We start from the raw sequence: 22785 nt of genomic DNA on the forward strand, positions 1-22785 counted from the left end.
CTCTGTATATATCATATCTGTATCATATATCTTATATTTATATTTTATACCCTGTGTGCTCTTTACCCTGCCTGTGTGCTGCTATCCAGTGCTGCTGGAATCTTAATTTCCCTGAGGGAGTCTTCCCAAGGGATTAATAAAGTTCTATATAATCTAATCTAATCTAATCTAATAATGATAATATAATAATTTTGATTTTTATGCGTCTTCCAAGACACTCAAGGACAATAGATAGAGAAAATAACAGATCAATAACAACAGATAACAACAGATTAATAAAGTCAACGAGAAGATAAGGAATGGAGTAACATAAAATAAATAATAAAAATAATAATAAAATGAGCACTAATCCATAAATACCAAGCCATTTTTCATAGAATGATTAATTAACACATCTTCATGCAGTAATATGCACTACGTTCTGATACATCGTCCACTGTTCTGGCTGATGCACAAAGGCTCACCAGGCTAAAAAATATTGTGCGATGTATCTCTAGATTTAAAACACAACCCTACTGTACATTAAAAGGAAACTGGAGATCAATATATGATCTTGTATAATTCATGTTTGGTTTTAGGTGATCACCTGTTAGCATGGCTACATGAATACAGCAGGCACTAACTTTGCAGTAAACAAAACACAATTCAACATGTCTCTCACATCAATCCCATGCTCCAAAATGATTGTAACTTCATGCATTTTCAAATTACACAACATAATAGTACATGCTTCTATGTCAAAAAGGCATGGAGGCTAAATGTGGACAAAACAGGAAAGGACACAAAGTGACGGGGACTGGGTGGGGATGACTTTGTGAGTGTTTTCCACTTACTTCACTCATCACACTAAACACTGTTGGGGCAGACATGCGGAGAGCAGATTGCAGCAGTGACTGGAAAATACAATAACATAAAAATACTAGGACTGAGGAACATATACTCTCATTTTGTCAGATGTTTTATTTTTGGCAGTGAAGAGCTACAACAGGGACTAAATCACTGCTGCAGGCATCAGGATCAAGGATCATGGAGGTAGATGATGATGAAGTGTTTCAGTGTTTGTCTTGAAAACATTTGTCTTATACTGGGTGTTGTATGAATCGGAGGATGACATGTTTACTGTGTAAACTTCACAAGTCTGTAAAACTGTTGTTAAATTCAAGCATGTCGTCTGTGAGAATGCTTGCTAATGCAATTAAGATATGAATGATTATATAGAGTTACATCATTTTGCATTGGCATTAAACCAGATTTAACCATAGTGAATCGGAGCAGAATGTTTAATGAGTAATACTGCCGACTAAATGACATCAGTGTATTGTACATGGTCATTAGAGTGATTTTCTTTCCACATTCAAAACCTCTGATGAATTTGAGACTCTAAATTGCCAGAGATTGTGTACCTGAGTGTTTAGCTGGTGACCTGTCCAGGGTGTTTCTATGCTTTTTGTTCAGGGTGTGCTTGGATAGCCTTCCTGTGACTAGGAAGTATAGGAAGAGGTGGATATAGTGGATGTACTGGTGGCTGGATAAGGAATTTTAAGTATGTCGCCAACTGTCCTCTGCACAATATATGGCACAATTCACACAGCAAAAAGACAGGATGGCAAATTATATAATTTGAGCGTGTTTATAGGCATCGTATCAACTTTACAGGAGATTAAACACTTTGTTCTAATTTAATTTATCCGACATTCTTTGTGCAAAACAAAAGATGGTCTGGTCCACAAATATTTGCAAGGCAGGAAGTCGGATCTCAGGATGTTTTAGTTTCCTCCTTTTCCGCCACTCAAAACAATAGTGGCTAAACAGCGCAGCGACAATGTCTGGTTCAAGAGCATAACACATTATTTTGCTCAGTTTAATTATGAGCCACCCTTTAATGGAGGATGATTATTATCAGGCAGGAAGAGCACACACACCATGTGTATTATATTTGTGTAAATATGAGAAGAATTGAGGGGAAAATAAGAAATTTGCTACAGTAAAACACTAAAATAATGACTCAGATATGTTGTCTTACAATCCACAACAACTTAATGTGTCTGCAGGATTCTTGCCTGGTCCGATGTGACAGCCTGGATGCTGGGTCAGGGTGTGACAGAGAGGTTTTGACCCCGATCGATCGTATGACCCTTGACCCTGAGGGCTCTGACCCCTCAGCAGACCTCGAGCCTTCACCAGCAGAACTGGCTCAATGTGAGGCCGAAGTGGGCACGCTGCTCAGCATCATTGCTGAACTGAACAAGAAGATGGGGTCATTAAAGGCACCAAGGTAACGTCAGTGAAGAGTAGATGTGCGATTTATGAAACTATGAAGCACTGACATGAGGCATAACATTTATTTAAATGGATAGTAAACATTTTTGTGGAACCATGTTTGTTGTAGATATTTTCCCATCAGTGAATAACATATTGGTCTGCTTGTAGCTTGTCTTGAAATGAACACATTGGTATTTACTGGCAAAAATGTTGTTGGTATTCTGCAGTGAATCAGGAGAACTGAGATCACCAGGACCATCCAGGCCTCTGGTTCCAGACCTCCTGTCCCACAGGCTGGTCAGGAGCAGCCCAGAGAGGAACTCTGCCTCTGCTGTCACATCTAAACCTCCACTGGCTGACAGAGGTTGGCATCAACACAGTTCACATAACATTGTCTTAAATCAGTAGAATGCATTTTTTGGATGTTTTAATCCTGTACTGAATGTAGGTGGTCTTTACTCCAACTATGACAAACAAGCTGATGTTTTTAAATATTCACCCTGTAATCTGTAAAAGACAGGAAGTTATCTTGATGGAAAAGCAAGAAACTTCTATATCATCACCACGTTTATGTCTGGTAGAGTGTGAAAATGCCTTGCAATACATCTGAGAGGATTAACTGCACTGATACTTTTCATGCACTAGGGGGTGGTGGTGTAGTATGGACTAAACTCCAGGAGGTTTTATCATCAGTGGAGGACTCCATTAGTTCTAAAAGGTCCTGGGCCGCCCCCATTACAGCTTCTGACCAGGACAAGCACAGAGAGCACCTGAGAGCAGCCCAGGAGAGCTCAGTTAAAGCCACTAAGGTATTTAAACTGTAATAAACTCCCATTATACTCTGATGTATTTGAATTTGTATTATTACAGCTGTAGATTCCAATGACAAACTAATGTTAGATCAAAGTTATACAAATGTAAACAATTTAAACTAATACATTTTGCTACTCTTTGAAAGCATAAAGAGACCAAGCATTGCTATGTCTGTCAAAGTTCTGATGGATCATTTTGGGAGAAAAATATGTCACTGTTCAGGCTATCTTTATACTCCCATCAGCCTCTTTAGTAATTTTGGCTCACTGGTTGCAGATACTGGAGGAGATGGAAATAGAGTTTGGGATTTCATGTCCACCAGGCCCGCCAAAGGACCAGTATCAAGAGAACATCCTGGATCCAGAGAAGCGAGACTCTGCTCTCAGAGGCAGCTTGCAGAGTCACCAGGAGGAGCTGGAAAGAGCAGAAAGCACCATCAGTCAGATGGAGGAGGAAAAGAACAAGGTGGGAAAGAGGGTTTTGTTTATGACAGGGGTAAAGCGAAATATTAAAAAAAGCCAAGAATATGAATTAACTTAATAAGTGTGAGTACATAAACACTATATATTTTGGTAAGTCAACACAACTCATGAGTTCAGACAATAGAAATAAATGTAGTATCCCTTCTGTTGTCTTTCAGTTGGCCGGTCTCCATAAGGCCTGGAGGTCAGGCAGTCACTCTCCTTCCTACCGGCCCCCTGCTGGGGCTCTCAGTCCAGACTGGGCCTCTCCTCCCTTCCCAGGTTCACCATTACTCTACAGAAGAGCAGCCAGAGCGATGACACCTGTGTCTGTGGGTGGGGAAGGGTCTCCAGTGGGCTCCATTAACTCATGCAGTCCCTGTCCTAGCCCCATCAGCCTGGAGTCTGAGACAGAACGACTGAACAGGTGAGTCTGAGGAGGAGCTGTTTTGGATGTTTTAATGTAGCAAAAAACTGCTACATTGCACTGTCGGAACTTATATTATATTCATTGAATATCCAGTCACCTTGTGAGGCATTTAACATTGCAACTACAGTAAGTCAGAGGTAGTAACAGTGTGTATTTGTTTCTTTGTCTGTGTACAGGTGTGCAAAGATCGTTTTTTGCATGACTTGCTCTGTAAAAACTGTATCTATATAAGAGAACATTTGACCTGAGCTTCTGAACAGGAACATTCCATTAAACAAAGACAAAGGTGCAGACAGGACACTCACACACATGCTTTGCAGAGCATGTGAAGAGGAGTGTGAGTTATTAAGATATTGGCAACATATCTGTATATGGACCAACCATCTCTCATATATAGAAGCAAGCACACAGACTTTGTGGTGGTTTTGCCTCTTTTTTTGTTGTTGGTGTTGTTTCTTGACTTTCAGTAGTTGTTGTGAATCTTTTTGTGGTTTTGTGGAAGTTTTGTGTGTGGGCATGTGTCTCCTGTCTGTTTTGTGTTTCCTTGTGTTTTTTTGGGTCTCATTGTAGTCGTTGTGTGTCTCCTTGTGGTCATTCTGTGTCTCCTTGTAGTCATTTTGTGTCTCCTCGTGGTTGCGTCTCCTTGTAGCTGTTTTGTGTCTCCTTGTGGTCATTCTGTGTCTCCTTGTAGTCATTTTGTGTCTCCTCGTGGTTGTGTCTCCTTGTGGTCATTCTGTGTCTCCTTGTAGTCATTTTGTGTCTCCTTGTGGTTATTCTGTGTCTCCTTGTAGTCATTTTGTGTCTCCTTGTGGTTATTCTGCGTCTCCTTGTAGCTGTTTTGTGTCTCCTTGTGGTCATTCTGTGTCTCCTTGTGGTCATTTTGTGTCTCCTTGTAGTCATTTCGTGTCTCCTTGTGGTCATTTTGTGTCTCCTTGTGGTCATTTTGTGTCTCCTTGTAGTCATTTCATGTCTCCTTGTGGTCATTTTGTGTCTCCTTGTAGTCATTTTGTGTCTCTTTGTAGTCACTTTGTTTCTCTCCGTCGTTGCTTTGTTACTCCTTATGCTGTTTTGTGTCTCCTTGTAGTCATTTTGCGTCTTCTCATGATTGTTTTGGTACTCTTTGTGTTGTTTTGTGTCTCCTCATAATTGTTTTGTGTCTCCTTGTGGTCATTTTGTGTCTCCTTGAAGCTGTTTTGTGTCTCCTTGTGTTGTTTAGTCTCAGAGTAGTCTTTTTTTGTCACTCCTTGTAGTCGTTTTGTGTCTCTTTGTAGTCACTTTTTATCTGTTTGTGGTTGTTTTGTGTCTCTTTGTGACTGGTCTGACCATTTTTTGTATTTACTTTGTGTCTGTTTGCAGTTCCTTTGTAGGTTTTTTGTCTCTTTGTGGTCATTTTCAGTCTCTTCCTCGTTGGTATGGTTAATTTGAGTCACATTTTGCGGTAAAGGCCAGGGGGGGCCTCTAACACTTTAGGCCCTCTAGGCCCATTCAGTAATCCATCCATGCACAAACCAATACATTATATAGGTTAGCTAGCCAAGTGACTTTCCAAGATTCACATCTTATATGTTTTTCATTTACATTATGACTCAAAGTAATTTTGAATTGTGATTTTTGATAGCTACAACCTATTAAACCTATTTTGACCTTTTAAGATCAGGAAGGCAAGCTAGATAATGTAAGCTGACATGGCTACACTAAATATCTAAACAGCTAGACACCAGTTGGTTTAGGCTTGACTTGACCAGTGCAGTAAAACAGTTTCTTCCTCCACAGAAACTTCATTGTGTGTATACAATATAAATACAGTATAAAACTCTTTATGAAACAAAAGTTTCTGATCTTTGCTTTCTTATCCTCTCCCTCATTTTTCCAGGTGCATCGAGAGGCTGAGGGCCAGAAATGAACGGCTGACTGCAGCTCTGGAGCGCAGGAAGGGAGAGTCAGAGAAGATCAGTATTACACTGAACAGACTTGAAGCTGACTGCTCTGCCCTGCAGATGGCTCTCAGATACTGGTACACACATAAACCACAGCTGACACACAAGTACAAAGGCCATTCAAGGCCATTAAAAAATAATGAATGTGAACAAGTTATCAATCTAACAGCATTAATGTGGGTTCCTCTCATGCAGTGAGGTCGTATTTTGTCTTTGTGGTTGTGATTGACAGTGAGGAGTGTGAGGAGGCCTACAGCGAGCTGCTGTCACTTTATGACGCCAAGAAGCAGCAAAGCATTCCTCTGAAGACAGACTCAGCAGGTGTTTGAATACCATGGTTGAATACTGCCTAAACTCAGTGAACGCATTGACGTGTATACAGTAGGTATGCATGTCGTTCACATACACACTAAACACACAGTCAGGCTCACAGTTTTTCCTCTCGTCAGAGGCAGTCGGTGACAGGCAGCAGCCCGACAGGCCATCAGCTCAGCTCGTGAAAATGGGAACTGAAGAGCTGTCCACCTCCTTCTCAACAGCAGGGGTCACAGAGGAGACGGAAACACAGAGTCACACAGGGCAGAGGTGACGTCTGAAAGTGCTCTTTGTACATTCAAGCACAGTAATAGGAATGGTAGAAAGGAAAATATGTGTTGTTATTAATAGGCTGAAATTGGAAATAGTAAGGATAATATTTTACAAATGTATATTGTTCTGTCGAGCCAATGATGATGCTATTAACTAAATGTTTCCATGTTTCAAAGGCCATGTCTTTGACCACATTTTTGTCAGGTCACTCATTACCTGTAACTCCACAGGACACCTGAGCCGGAGGAGCGAGAGGCTGTTCTCCGACAGCAAATTGAGCGCCTGAAGAGGGACCGGGCAGCCATTCGTCTGCCTAAGCCGAGCCCAGGAGTAGAGGGTAAAATAAGCCCCGAAACTTGTCTCCCAGCTGGATCAAGAGGGGGACATGTGACAAAAGAGAACGCTAAACTTCCTGACACCAAGAAAGAAAAGGCTTCCCTCTTCTATGAACTCATCTCTGTCAGGGTAGGAGCTGTGTGTCCTAATTTATGATTGAAAAATCAAGATCTGAAGCTGGAAAAGAAAAAAACAGCCAAAGCCTTTCATGCAAAGAGATGAAGAGATACCAGTGGCTTTTGCCCTAATCTTATAGTTGTTACTGTTTGAGGCAAAATTTATATTGCACTACATAACACTACACTTACCACACAATGCCAAAACACAGTGTTTGGAGACATACAGTTTGTGCACAAGACACTGTGGGCATCTCATATATCCAGTGAGGTCATGGAGCACTGAGAGACCTTGAACTGGTGAAGCATTCATTAAAGTTTGACCTTTTGAACACTAAGATCAGAAACAGGAAGAACTATCTTGGCTCTGTCTAAAGGTACAAAATCCACCTACCAGCACCTCTAAATCTCACTATTCAATGTGTCATATCTTGCTAGTTTAAATTAAATTGTTAGCATCCTAAAGGGACAGCTCACCCCAAAATCAAACATGCAAATTTTTCCCTGTACCTGTGCTGTAATTTATCAATCGAGATTGTTTTGGTGTGAGTTGCCGAGCATTGGATATCTCTGTCCAGAAATCATGACTCGGTTGCTCAATATAATCCACAGACCATGTTGTGGGCAGTTCAATGTAGGAACTATTTTCTTTCTCCCGAACTACACCTGCCAACAGTACAGTATTACCAAGCAGTAAGAAGTGTACATCTACTGCTAGCTCACTTAGCACCACTGAGCTAGCTAATGTTACAGCTCAGCTGAGGAGGACGCCATTAATGTTTACATCTTGTGCTGTCACAAGCACAACCTTCTCGTCCATGAGTAGATGCACACTTCCTCCTGCGCGGTTATACAGTTGGTAGATGTAATTTGGTGGAAAGAAAATAGTTCCTACATGAAACTGCTCACAACAAGGTCCGTGGATTATCTTCAGTAAGTAGGTCATGATTTTCTGGAAAGAGATATTGCTGTTGAGTTTACCAGACATATTTTTTTCCACAATGAGCACCACAAGCCAAGTGCCATCTAGTTTTGTTATACTGGAGAGAAGGCAGACACCTCTACAGCCAATATCTCAAACACATGGCAACTCATACCAAAACAATCTAGCTTGATAAAGAGCACTACAGGAAAAATATGTATTTCTCATTTTGGGGTAAACTGTCCCTTAAAGGCACAAATATAATCCAAGCATTCACAGCTTGATTCCAGCTAGAGACCTGGGATATGCCAGGAATTGAATATGAATTTACATACATTGTTAAAAACTTAAGGTATCCAGTACCAATACAAAACCAATAAAGACATCATATAAAAAAGTCTACAGATTTGTGCTTAAACCTCACACAACAGCCTTAAAACTGGAAGCAGAACCTGCTGGTTATAATGAAATATCTATGTCTTGTGCTTCTGCCACTATACACATACAGCTTTTCATTTCTTAGCTGTAACTGTGTTTAACTCTTTACATGCTATGGTTTATGGTGAACTTTTTCAGGAGGAGATGTCAGATCTGCGAGCTCTAATCCGCCTCAAGGAGAAAGAGCTGAGGTGTTTGGAGTGGGGTTTAATGGCCCAGAAGGCCCAGGAAGCAGCTGGAGCGTTCGTTCCAGAGAGCCTCAGAGAGGAGACCGAGGACCATAGGACGGAACAACAGGTAGGCACGACTCCTACAGCTGCAACGGAGACTTTTTTTTAAATTTTCAAATAATACAAAGTCAAGGTGAAATGAGCAAGAGGGAGCAGGACGTTGGTCTACTGTGGCAGACCCGATTCAAATCTGGGTGTCCCACATGGGAAATCACACATCTACCAAAGCAGAATCCCTCCAGGCCAAGAGGGATATTTTGGTTCCACAAGGTCTTGTGCTGGGCTGTCCTGTAACTGCAGCACAGATTCATACCGCACCACACACCTCTGTCATTGTCAAATAAGAAAGTACTGAAAAGTGTGACACATATTTCTATTACTGTAGACACAGGGCATCTGAATAGTGCGCAGACTTTTGTGCCTAATGGGTTAAAATTTTCCCCTAAAACTTTTTTTTTTTTTTTTTTTTTGTCCTTAGCATCTCTTTTAATGGTTTAAAACAGAGATACTCTACTTGCTTTGCCCCGGGGCCATTTTTGCAGAATGACAGGAGGCCAGGGGCTGGTTAATAAACAAACATTAACAATATTTATCTGTTTTTATAATAAATTAATAACCCGTTTTCAATTTTTCAACGTTTGCTGTACACAGCAGTGTTTCTAGGAACTGAGTACATTCAGGCTTAGCCTAGACATCTGTCATGGAGTCTAAGGGATCCTCCCCTGGCACTGTTTTTTATGATCAAGCTCTATTTTGCTGCTTTTTTGTGCACTCTGGCACCTTATTTACATTCACTGTACAAAAAAATCCCAGTATGGATCAATTTATTGTCATTGTGAATAAACGGGGCCACCTGGCAACCTATCAATAGATTCAGTCCACGGGCCATAAGTTAAGTATCACTGGTTTAAAAGAACAAAGGTTTTATCTATACACACATCTGACTTTAACTAAGACTTTAACCTGTTTACTGTTTTGACAAAAATCGCAAAGCCATCCTATTGCAGCATAATGAATGTTATTCTGATCTGCAACATTTAGGTTCCCAACGTAGGGGTCTGGTCCCCACAAAGATAAATAAACCTGAGGGGTTGCAAGATGATTAGCAATATGGGCAATTAGAAATAAAAATATTTACACTCCACTAAAGTAGATTAAATCTAACTTTTGTTTTAACTTTTGCTGTTTATTGTAACACATTGGATGCATTTACCCTTGCAGGTCTCTAAAACCCATTCAAATGAAAATATCTGTGAGGGGGAAAAGTCTTTCTTTGATAAAACTGCTCACAACACTGTGACACTGCTTTAGATAACTGTCTATACTGTATATTCATTAATATAGAGTTACACAGGGAATGGCTTTTAGGCTTTAAAGCTAATTCTAACTGAATGTTGTGTTTCAGAGGCTCTGTGAAAATGCAGCTAAAGTGGGTAGTGATGGGGACATCACTGATCCTCGATCCAGACCCATTCTGAAAGAGCTGCAGGCCGTCCTGCAAAGGTGAGACATCGTCATTTTTCTGCAGTCCAGTGCTTAAAGCTGGAGTGCTGGACTTTTGTCTCCCCCTTTTGGCAGTGAGAGTAATTACACAAACACTGTAGAAGTGTATTTATGATGCGTGCCTGCAGGTGAGTGTGCCGCATTGCACCTGCCACCAGGAGGCTCTCTTAAAGTCTTCATGTGCAAATGTATGAACTTTGAAGCCTGACTTATGGTAGTGCACTCGATACTTTTTTTGAGTGTTGCTCGACAGAAATGACGTATTTTTGACAGAAAAAAGTGTCTCTCGACAGTTTTCTTTCATGTCACGCACCTAAAAAATGTTATTATGTCAAGGACAACATCATATTTTGTGGTGCATTGTGATTGGGTAGTGTTACTATTGTTGCCATGGAGATACTAGCTTTCACTTCACACCAACTCTGACCTGCATTTAACATCTCTGTCCACAGAGGCAGCCGTCTGTCAGCAGCGGCTCCTAGGGAGCTGAGAGGACAGCGGCTGGCTCACCAGGTTGACTGACAGCAGACATTTACTGAACTAAATATTTATTCATGTCAGTGCCACGGGAAAAAATCAACAGTGTTTTTATTATTTAAACCTAACGAGTGAGTTAATCAAAGTAGATATGTATATAATCAAAGTAGATATGGTTAATATATAAAAACACACATATACAGCAGGATATTTGTGTGATTTAAACAGACATCTGTGCAGATCCGCTTCACTAAACATGACAGAAGCAAAAAATGTAGGGACTCTGATTGGAAATGACACATAACTGTCGAGCATCACTTATCAAAAGTGTCGAACACCCAACGATTAATCAGGTTTTCTGTTTTATCTGGAGCAACCACTCCAGAAACTTTTCTATTATAGCTTCTGCCAGACTCCTAGCTGCTACATCGTTGCTATCTCTTTCCCCTTCCTGCCCCCTTTAGCTCTGGCTAGTTGACATAAAACACATCACTTAGAGTGTGCTAGTACAGGAAAGTCACAACAGACACCAGGCACCACAGCTCCAATACAGAGAGCTTTTCCTGGCGGCAATAGGCTTCATCAGGATTGTGTGAAGTTGTTCAGTAAGGGATTGAATGTAAAGGACTTCCATTTATATGTTAAAGTGCTGCAGTCCAGCTTTACAATGTGGCATTCAAACTGCAAAAGAAGGAGCTGATTTCTTCAGGTTCATGCATGAAAAAAAAGTCTTCTTACTGTAAAATACTACCAATAAAAGCACCTATTAGATGGCTTATACATACATACAATACATTTCAATATATTTCAATATTAGCCTTTTATCGTATTTTAACAAGGAAATCTGGTAACATATTGAATGTAATGTCAAATGGAGAAATCTGGGCTTTCACTGATGAAAGAAAAAATGTACCTGATGAATGTAACCACTGTAGAAAATGAATCATTCAGACATCTGTTGCCTGGTTTTATCTGTTGCTTAGGAACACTATCAGCAGAAATGCAGACTTTGGACATAAAGGGCTTTTTGTTGTCTCCATCAGGTGCTTCAGAGAGCATCCTTTTTCTCTTCTGACCTCGAGCAGTGAATACTTCTCAACAAAGCTCTGCTGTTAACGCTCTGCACAATATTTGCTCTGTCGTCAAGGACGCATCAAGAAGACATTTACGATTCTTTACATGGATCTGGTTTATGAGATGATCTTAAACAAAATGAAGGCACTGACATGATGTTTTTCCTTCTGTTACATCTGATCTTGCTTTTGTTTTCAGGGAACAAGCCCTGAAGAAGAGGCTGGCTTTAGTCCAAGACTCGCTAAACACAGCTCTGTCAGACAGCACCTCCCACAGGAGGGACAATGGAGACCAGATTGCTCGGCTCACACAAGCTCACAGGTAAGTATCACAAGAAAAGTCTTTAATAGACTGCTGCACATTTTTGTCTTTATTGGTCATCATCTGCTCCTGCATCTACAATCAAAGCTAGAAAACAATTACTTTTATGGTGTCATTGTTGATGTGGGTGTTTTAAATTTATCTTGCTGGGTTTCTTCCATTCCAGTAAAGCCTTGAGTTCGTACCGCCAGATTCGTAGGAAGTACCGGGAGCAGGTGTGGAGGCTGGAGCAGAAAGTGGCAGCCATGACGGAGAGTCACCACCACCAGAGTGGAGCTCCGAAAGCTGCAGGGGAGGCCTTGGAGTGGAGAAGGGAAGAGACTGTTCTGTGATCCTGTGAGTCTTCAGTCAGAGAATCAGCTTCATAATAGTCAAATGTATCCACATCAACTACAATGGACAGTCCTGATGAATTCAAGGCGCTCATGTGTGTTTTTGGATTTGTGAAGTTATTGAACCATTCTGACAGAAGCCTCTTCACTTCAGAATTACATTTTTCAGCCATGACAGCAGCTTGGCTATATGGATGGCAATGTCAGTCGATATCCATGGTGCCCAGAGGATGATTTTACGCCTTATCCTCAAGCACTACCAGGATTTGACAATTGTGGCTTTGAGTAGACGGATTTTCAGGACCGGGGCTAAAAGGGATAGGTGCTAAAATGAAACGCTTTAGACAGAGGGTGAGTACGGGTATATTCAGGAAGACAGTATGACGGAAAAAAACTTGTTTTTGGAGAATTAAAGCTTATAAACATGTTCTGGTAGAAAACCACAAAAACATGTATCAACCTGAAAATTTTTCATCTAAGCTATATCGAGTCTATATCGAGAACTGTCACTGTCCAGTACTTTGGCTTATGACCAAATATCTGCAAAACTGATGACATTCCCTCAGCCTTAGCTGTTCTCTGAATGCTAGCATGCTATGTACCAATCTAAGATGGTGGACAAGTTGCATTGACATTGTGAGCATGTTAGCATGCTGATGTTAGCATAAAGTAAATCATCAGCTGTGGCAAAGCCTCAGTGTGCATGCATGACTCTAGCATGACTGTAGACTCTTGGTCTTCTTAGTAAGATATATTATATGGTTAAAGGGCCAGTGTGTAAAATGGGTTGAAAACAGTAACATCAGTGGTCAAATTCTAGATTGCAGGGCTCACTCGCTCACCCCTCCCGTCGGGTAAACGACGGTGGCCTCGTAGGGACAAAAAGCCTTGCGCACGAGTTTTTCAGGAGTAGGTCTATCTAGCGACGAGGTGAATGTTTATTTAGAAATCTAAACCATGTTACAATATTGTAATGAATCCCTCACGAGCAGGAGACCAGAGTAGCGTTCGGGAAAAAGGCCAGTTTATTTGAGCACTCCAAAAACTCCGGTAACACTCCAGGGGGTAAAAGACTCCGTCCCAAACTCTGACTCTTCTGGCGTAACACACACACTCCATACACACATTCTTGTTTACAATACCTAGCGGGTACCCCCCTCCCCTCTGCTCCACCAATCTCCAGCCCGCACACTGACTGACAGCGTAGCCTGTAAACAGAGCTCAGCTGTTTATTTAGCCTAGCAATATCTCCGGACTATAGTTGCTGCAATGGACGACTTTGAACGCGATTTTGAAGAGTTTCTTGTAGCGGACACAGACCCAGAGCCATACCTGTTTGAGCCGGAGCATACAGATGAGGAACTCCATGTGTCTGATGCTGAGCGGGTGAGAAGAGAGGCTGAATGCACAGAATGGGATTCGGTGCTACTGCTACTATTGTTGGGGAGATATATCATCAGGAGGAAAAGCGCAGCAGAGAGTGCATCATAAGGAGTGAAGTTGCGTCTTCTTTTCCTCGCAGATGACGGTTCGGGTTCATTCTCTCCTGTTGCGTGGTAAGTGTGGTCCATTCACAAACTTTATAACTAAAAAAACTTTTCACTACTCTCTATTGACGAACTATTAACACTCTCTGCTGTTTCCTCCTCCTTCTTCCTTCCTTCCGCTGTCTTCGTTGGTTCATTTATACACGCAAAACGCGTTCTCTGGCTGGCTGGATTGTCCGCTCGGGCTGCCTTACATACATGGCGGCGCAAGATGGCGACCTCTCTAAAGCAAGGCCCTTGCTATATATATATATATATATATATGTGTGTGTATAAAAGCATAATTATAAGGCTACGAAAACCAAACAAATTTTATTTTATAGCAATCATACACTTATATAAACATATTAATGGGTAGAATATTCAGATTCAGATTCAGATTGACAATAAACCATGCCAAATATTACACACTGGCCCTTTAATATTAATTGAGGAAAAAAGTGGTTGATCAGGAGGGATTCATGACAATTAATACTTAGTTTTCTTTGTGTAAAGAGATATGTACCTGTTCATCTATTTATCTGTCAACCCATCAATGGCATCTGTATCAGTCTGTTCAGGCATTCATTGGCTCTTGAGGGTTAAATATAGAGTATGGAGGGCAGTGGAACATAGAGAGCACTGTCAGCTCAGCATTTTCAACCCTTGTGAAAGTCACCAATAAACTTAACAGGAATCCAAAGCATAACTTGTCTAACAGGACTCACACATCACAAGACACATTCCTTATTTCAGAGAAACAGCTGTCATGCCGTCATGAATGTGTGAGGCTGATTCAAGGACTGAACCCTCTGAGGACCTCGGGACTGACCTCGAGAGCACACATGTCCTTTTTCCCGTACAAGTCGACTGTATAAAGCCACTCCCGGCCGGCTGTGCGGTCGTCACAAAGCTCAGGGAAGGGGGATGGGTGTCAGGACAATGGCTGATGCGCTCACAGAATGTACGGCCAGCCCATTTGTCTTCTTTCATAGTTCTCTACATCTTGCTCGCTCTGCCTTTCAATATGTCCACTTCTCTTCAACAGTCAGTTAAGCCAAATTACACAAAAAGCATAATTTCATACTTATTTCTAGATGCCATGCAAATAGTTTTGATTTTGAAAGATACAGGTGACATGTTCCTACATTACCCTATGGTGGTGCTGCAAATATTATCTAGCATACAAAATCTGCTTGTTTATGAAGATTTACACTTTCAATGTGAATGAACAGGCTTCTGGCTGACAGCCACAGACAGCTCAGAGAAGATGACAGTTATGGCCCTGCAGCAGCCCGAAGGCAAATTATACTCACGTTCCTTTCTGGTGAGGATGTAAATGCAGACATAAAACATTATGGGATTTGTCACTCTGAACAACCAAACATTAAAAGATACCAGCCACAAAAATGTTGTAGATAGCAAAAAGCTAATCTTCTAGGAAAAAGCAAAGGGTTGATATTTGATTTTTCAAAAGGTAAGTGACGACTGATTAATCATTGCACTCCTGATAACATTTTCGGACTGTCACGATGGAAAATTAAAAAACAGGATGCAGCAGAACTAGAGATATGATCTTTATCATTCCACACGTTCTTCATCTTTATCAAATCCTGGCACCTACATTACCCACAATGCAACTTGATTGTCAACACTGGTCAGAGATCCTGATGTGATATGCTAGTAGCAGCTAATGTAGCCTCAACTGTTAGCCTAAAGCAGAAGCAGAAATTAAAAAAACAAAACAAAGTGGATCATTCACACAAAACAATACTACAGCTGTATTATTAAATAACTGTTTGAATATGTAATACGCTGTAACTGGAATGTGTGTATATGTCTGAGTTCTTTATAATTTTTTAATCTGTATAATGTTGTATTTGTGTTGCTGTTTCCAGATTTGACATTAAACATTAAACAACATTAAAAAGAAGCTATTAGGACATTAGGTACTTGTACTTTGCTTGACTATTTTCAATTGTGCTGCTTTATACTTCTACGCCACCACATTTCAGAGACAAATATTGTACTTTTTTACTCGACTTCATTGACCTTTGAAACCTGAGCAAATTGGCTTGATTTTTTTAAACATGGGAAGAAGGCAATGAGTGACGAAAGAAGACATTATGCAGAAATTTAGCAAGAAATTAGTATATATATATATATATATATATATATATATATATATATATATATGTAATATCATTAGATATATTAGATTAGATAGATAGATAGATAAAATAATAATTAGAATACATAGTTTTCCTTTTCTTTTTTCTTTTTTCCCATTTTTCTTAAATCATTTTCTAAATCTTTTTCTAATTTTATCTTTTCTTACCAAGTTGCTCATTGCCTCTTTTCCCCACGTTTTTGAAAGACAATGCACCAATTACCTCAGAGTTCAAAGGTTTAACTTCAAAGCTTTAGTTACTTTGCAGATTCAGATTATGACTACAAAATATAAATTTTGATTTATACTGTGGATTAAGCTGCCCATCTGCATATAAAGTAATGAAAATGAGCTCTACCTTTACCAGCTACAACATTTAAGCTATATACACATAAATGTATTGATAATTTTAATCCAATAATACACATTATATATTCTACATAATGAGTACTTCTATTTTTTGATGCAAATACTTTTGTACTTTTACTTCAGTAAAATTTTGAGTTGAACCTTTACTCATAACAGACAATTTTTACATTGTAGTATTGCTACTTTCTTCCATCAGTGAACATGAACACATTTTTGGTTTTGGTCACTTCATTATATTGGTTGACAATGCAAAAGACAGCTATTTCAAACTCTGTACAAATAATAGCAGAACCATCTATATAGACAGATACAACTGGAGATTTAATTTTTCTTATTGGTTTTTTTTTTGTAATTTGGGCAAACCAACCTCTAAAACCCCAGCTTACCCTTAGCATCTCTTCATACTCATCCTTTTCTCTTTACCTCTCACTCATACCTCCATCTCTCTTCCTTTACCCTCCATTACCTCTCCCTCCATCTTCTCTCCTCACTCATCTCTCAATCATCTCCATCCCTTCTCCCTCCTCCAGCTGACCCCCCTGCCCTGACCTACCCAAGCCGGTCAGCTGCAGCTGTGACCGGCGGTCAGGAGGTTAAGGCAAAGGTTGAGTGTCACACCCACAGGGTCACAGTGATGCCTGGCTGTTGTGTTAGCCTGTGAATGGAGGTTTCAGAGTGCCAGACGAGGTGGTGAGCCCCTGACGCCCTGACTCTTGCCTGAGCTTGCCCTTTCCCGAGCAGAGGTCACCTTAGAGGGGCCCGTCCTCTCCGCTCCCCCCATCCCTCCAGGTCACCATCGCTATTGTTGTAATAGCTGCCATTAGAGCAGATGATACAATTATCATTCCATTTTGTGTTCGCTCTCTAAAAAGTCTATGTTAAGCTTCTGAGTTCATCAAAGGTTTTTTAGACGACATGATTGTTGTAACCTCAGGGTGACTCTTTGTATCAAAGAGCCCACATTATGCCGAAATGTTCCCTGGAGAGAAAAAGGTATTTTTATTATGCTTGGTTCAAAAAAAGTAAAAATTCAACAATTCCTGCACTCAAAATCTTACTTAAATAAAAGCACAGTGGTATTACCAGCAAAATGTACTTAAATTATGAAAGCAAATGTACTCATTCTGCAAAAAATGGTCCTGGGTAGAGACTCATTAGTAATTACTACAATATAAGATTATTAATTCATGCTGGAGCTCAATTTGACCACTTTACAATTGTTAAGTAGTTTAATTTATACAAGTATATTGTATTTTGTAAGCTTATCATATGATGTTTTAATGTAAAATCCAAGTAAGCAAAGTCTCTATATATGTAAAATGGAGAAAAAAGTAACAACACATTTGCCACTAAAATGTGGAAGTACAAAGTAGCATTGCATGAAAATAGTGAAGTAACACTATAAACAAATAATGGTTCTAAACAGCACCCAAAAATGATTCTTTGCCTTGAAATAATAGGCGGACCTGTCTTGGTGCTATTTGGCACCCATTTTTTAAAGGTGCTATACAGCACCTTTGTCAAATAGAACCAACATATTTTTTTCAATTTTTGAGCCTGGGAGCCCTTAATGATGCCAGATAATACCATCTATGAGTCAATATGCTTCTTAATGACTCTTTTACTTAAAATATGAGTAATTATCAATAATTTCTTATGAAATATTGGTTAAAGATTCAGAATCCTGCACTAAACGCATGCAAAATGTTACCTTTTCAAACCTGGAATATTTCTGTGCATAGGGACAAAAACATTCTCCTTTAATGTGTATGGCCTGGAAATACAGTTTGGAGGCTGTTTCTATGTAGTGTTTTTATTCTTTCCACATTAAACTAAACTAAACTAAGCTTTTTTTTCCCCATTAAAGGGTTTTTTGGGGGGAGTCTTTCCTTATCCACTGTGAGGGTCCAAGGACAGAGGGATGTAGTATGCTGTGAAGCCCTCTGAGGCAAATTGTAATTTGTGATATTGGGCTTTATAAATAAAATTTAATTGAACTGAAGAACTAGACTGAAATTGTTCTCTACTGGTTCTGCAGTTTGGTTTAGTTTAGTTTAGTTTAGTTTAGTTTAGTTTGGTTTGGTTTGGTTCAGTTCAGTTTAGTTGTGTGGCAGTAATGCTATTGGTTCATTAAATTTGTCCTGGGCGGTGGAAATTTCCCAATTGCAATTTTTTTTTTTTTTTTTTGTGGGCTTTTTGCCTTTTTGAACCTGCGGCCACTGCAGCGAGGCAGTGCCTCTGTACGTGGGGCACCGGTGCTATCCACTATTCTACCGACGCCCCCCCATTTGCAAATTTTAACTGGAATGCCCCCCTAAGTCAGATTTCCAACTTGGAAAGTTAGAGGAACCTCACCAACCCAACCTCAAAATCCAATATGGCTGCTCTACACATCAATGGTAGTGAAAGCTGTAGTATTATACTGTTCAGTAGCACTTCTGTCTTGTTTGTGTCACACTTAAAGGAAATGGCCACTTTAGAATAAAAATACAGACAATACCCTCATGCCGACAAGAAGCCCAGTGTAGTTTTTTAATCCACAAAACTCTTTTGGGGTATCGTACAGGCTAACTGTGTTTACATGGCAACTCGTGCGAGACTAGCTGATGGCTAGTGGTGGTGCTAGTTCTTGAGTCTCACGCAAGTTGCCATGTAAACACAGCACTCCTGCAGAGCAGGTTAACTGACCACGGTGAGAAATGATGCTATAAAGTGGAGTAAATTACGTCTTTTCAAGTCAATTTTGCATGCATTAGCAGAGTTTTATTACATTTTCAAAATGTGGGTTCCATGCACTTCAAGTGTAGCTGTTATTCCGGCTAGCTGTTATCCTCCGATACCCCAAACAAGTTTTGTGGATTAAAAAACTACACTGGACTTCTTGTCGGCATGAGGGTCAGAAAGTACTGACTGTATTTTCATTCTAAAGTGGTCATTTCCTTTAAACAGTCATATACACAGTCCTGTTCAAATTTTGTCTTTGGAGACGGTGCTATAGTGTTTGTATATGCAAAATGCAGCGTAATGCATTGTTGTTACCTGGTATCGCTATATTGCTAACAATGGCTGACCCGGCTTGAACTGGTATTGCTAATAACACCTCTCCAACTTGTACTGGAATGCTATCTCCTCGGGTGTGACATCATACCCTGGTCAAAACCTCCAACTTCCGCAGTAAATGGAATGAAACATATATGGCGCCTCGACCCACACCAAAGAACTGCTGAGGAAACAGCACTGTTGTCATGTATGACTACTTCTCATTATTATAATAACAAAAATATGGCTGTCCGTGGAGGACTGGAGTAAAAGAAGAATATTTCCCTCTTAAACCTAGTTGGGTATAAGTATAAAGTAGTAGTAGTAACAATCATGTAAAGTATATTAAGATTGCACTTCATTGCAGTATTCTCCCAGTGGAGCTGCTCAAGGTTTTTGCTTTTAAATAAATGTCTCCAAACATACTTCAACGTTTCTATGCTGAATGACTAAAACCTTGTTTTAACCTTGAACATGAAAGCATGAAAGGTCTAATCTAATCTTGCTCATGATAAAATGATTGTGTGTGTGTGTGATGAAATGTGCATTGTTTTGTAGAAGCACTAAAGAACAAGACGGATAAGAAAGTCAAACAAAGCACATGAGAACAGACTGAATTTGGTGTGTAAATAGTCTCTTTTCTTTTAATCGTATTGAGGCTGTAACAGTCTCATCTAGTAACATTTATGCTCCACATCTCTGGACACATTTTAAAACCCCCACATGTGATAGCCAGTGCTCGAGCCTGTGGATAGGGGAGTTTTTCAGTGCCTGGGAAAAATACTCAAACCATTATTAGACAATGACAGTGGCTGTCAATCAATATGGGGGGTGGACGCAAACACACGTCCACAAGAAAGGGAGGGGCAGTGACCTAGGGGTTTTAGGTCAACTCATTTACTCTCTGCATCCGTTCCTCATTTTAATAAGTTGTCCCTCTGTAAGCTGTATGAAGAGATCACAGCCTGCGCCCTCATCCCCGCGCCCTCTCTTTCTCAAAGCCATCAGCTCACCTGTCACAACCACTCCATATCCCCTCTCATCTCCTCCTCCTCTCTGTATCCCTCTATTCTCCGCTCTGTGCAGCGCTGACCTGACACCTCTCCTCTGAGCTTTCTGACACCAGCCAGCCCGTGGGGAGGTCAGGACGACGGGGTTACAAGTGACACAGAGAAGCGCGAAAGAGATTTGACCTCAATCAAATGGCCGATCACATCCGCTTTGTGCTCTCGCCCACTTAGATAATGACAGCAAACAGCTCAGACCAAACATCACAAGTGAAATCTTGTTGCCTGTGAAACTGAGTCCAATTATGGGGATTTTCATGCTCAACCTCCGGTTCAAGGATTGCGTGCCTGTTTGACAAAAGGTCAAGGAAGTTGTTTGATGCCTGAAATTCATCCTGGATCCTTGGATCAATTCAGTGTTTTGTTCTTTATGTCATGATGTAAGAAGGAAGTTATTTCATAAAACCGGAAGAAGATAAATAAATATTAAATAAATAAAACTGAATAAATTGTGAGAACAATGTAGTGGGAAAGCATGTTCTCTTCGATATTGTATTTGTCAGCTGGGTAGTTATCAACATTTAATCATACTTCAAACTGGGACTGTACCTTGTTTTATCCTTTTTTTAATTTATTATCTATTTTATGCATAAGAACATGTATTATGCATGCGGATATGTTCATGTGCATGTACATACTTACTTTTATTTACATAGTCACATGAAACTGTTACAGTATTTATTCTCTTACAGACTCCAGGAGGAGGAGGTGTTGCAGCAGTAACAGCTAACAGGGATCCAAATACATAAATAAATACATTTTAATACAGTTAATTAGTCCAGATATTCTGTTAATAAGTGCCTGATCATTAAGAAAAATGTGTTTGTGTGTTTTAATTTTTATTGTGTTCTTGGTCAGCAGCATTTAGGATAGGATTTAGGACAGACTTTAAAAAAATGCATCAGCCTTTCTGTTTCTTTTGGCTGCTTCCTTCAGGTTGAAATAGTCCTTTAGTTTCATGGCTCAGTCCTTTTAACTTTTCACCAACGATGAGTGTCATCACCTTATTATTCACAGATGCACTGAGTGCTCTCCCGCAGTCAGAGGTGTCCTCAGATCTGCCACACAGAAAATCTTCCCTCACTGCCCCTGGGTGTGCATAACCCTTTTTGTGCTTTTTTGAATCAAACTGTGGAAGTAATTGAAGGACTGCAGCCCTGAAGTAAGCGGCTAAATTTTCAGGTCTATGGCTATCCAACAGACCTTTAGGTATAGGTCTATTAGGACCCGCACTTCTAGACCCCTAATAGTTTCTACCCATGCGCCATCAAGAAAATAAACTCTGTTAAACACCACAGTGAATTTCCAGCACAGAGCTTTTATTTTGAAGTGTCATTTCTTGCTGTGGAGTGAGTGACAGACAGCTCCTCGACAGAGACAGCAAACCAGCTGGACGACATGGCCAAATGCAAGTATGACGCTGAACAAATTAAAATGTGTGGACCTTGAACTAATGATTAAGAAGAAATCTGGACCCCGTGGCTGCACCAGTTGGGCACCACTGATTTATTCTGTGTATTCTACTCCAATTGCCACCCATACAAGTAAAACAACCTAACCTAAAATAGGACTCTTCAGGGTTGGATTTGTTAAAAGGACCATACTGCTCTTCCCAGAGGACAAATTTGCTGCTCACAATAGTCTTTTTCTTATCTCACCAGAGAAATATCAGCTTCTTATTTATAGATTATTAAATTCTGTTTCTCCTAAACCTCTCTTAGGGAAAAAAGACACCAAAGAATAAATCAGCAGGAGTTGCTGTGATCATAGGCCTCTCAGAGGTTTGTCAACTCTAAGAACAGATAAAACAGAGCTGAGACACAATTCTGAAATGGTGCAGGCTCATTTATAAGTCTATCAAGTTTTCATTTGGATCTTACTGTTATATCAAGAGCTGATTAATTCAGACTATAGAGATACAGATTACTGCAGTGAGAGAAGGAAAAGAGCATGTTAAGATTTTAAATAAGGATCAGGCTGCAACAAGAGGAAGGTTATTTCTCAGGAGCTGAATTCAAGAAAATGGTCAAAATCTCGTATCGATGTTATATTAAGCTCAGTTAGGAGAAATAGGCTGGACAGAGAAGAGATCTTATTTTGAATTTTCCTTCCCTCTAAGTTCACAGGTGGTCTGAAAAGGATACTTTTCAATATTGTTAACTTTAAAGATTTCTTCTGACATTTCGTGCCTTTGTCATAGAGTTTGACAGCAGAGAGAAGACAGGAAGTGAAGGGAGAGAGATGGGAATGACAACCTGGGGTGTTATGGTTCATGGCCAGCACTTTAAAGGCTGCCAGGTCACCCCCAACTCTTTAGAGGAGTTTATATTTTCACAATTTATATGCAGTCACTGATTGCATTTGCTATAGGCTG

General features: G+C 40.1%; 1 protein-coding gene across 3 annotated transcripts; it reads left to right on the forward strand.

The window, feature by feature from the left end:
• Positions 1-846: 846 nt before the first annotated feature.
• On the forward strand, positions 847-21521 carry ushbp1 (Usher syndrome 1C binding protein 1). 3 transcript variants are annotated; one of them, XR_013491720.1, is made up of 15 exons: positions 847-1032; positions 2052-2275; positions 2490-2626; positions 2908-3071; positions 3352-3540; positions 3716-3963; positions 5840-5980; positions 6136-6224; positions 6353-6488; positions 6722-6956; positions 8442-8600; positions 9939-10036; positions 11786-11908; positions 12075-13796; positions 21104-21521. XR_013491720.1 is itself a non-coding variant. In XM_033621342.2 (14 exons), the coding sequence occupies exons 1-14, from the start codon at positions 1027-1029 to the stop codon at positions 12238-12240; spliced, it is 2115 nt and encodes a 704-aa protein (XP_033477233.1). In that variant the 5' UTR covers positions 847-1026; the 3' UTR covers positions 12241-15907. The 3 variants fall into 3 exon arrangements, 2 of the variants coding, with proteins under 2 accessions (XP_033477233.1, XP_033477234.1); XM_033621342.2 differs by lacking the exon at positions 21104-21521 and having other exon boundaries at positions 12075-15907; XM_033621343.2 differs by lacking the exon at positions 21104-21521 and having other exon boundaries at positions 6359-6488; positions 12075-15907.
• Positions 21522-22785: the final 1264 nt, after the last annotated feature.

The sequence above is a fragment of the Epinephelus lanceolatus genome, chromosome 6, assembly GCF_041903045.1.
Source record: "Epinephelus lanceolatus isolate andai-2023 chromosome 6, ASM4190304v1, whole genome shotgun sequence".
Lineage (NCBI taxonomy): Eukaryota > Metazoa > Chordata > Actinopteri > Perciformes > Serranidae > Epinephelus > Epinephelus lanceolatus.

Bases quoted from the DNA above. Each gene is read 5' to 3' on its own strand.
- ushbp1 (XM_033621342.2), top strand. The intron at 3,072-3,351 runs GTATTTAAACTG...CACTGGTTGCAG, and splicing joins GCTCAGTTAAAGCCACTAAG to ATACTGGAGGAGATGGAAAT. The intron at 6,225-6,352 runs GTGTTTGAATAC...TCCTCTCGTCAG, and splicing joins TCTGAAGACAGACTCAGCAG to AGGCAGTCGGTGACAGGCAG.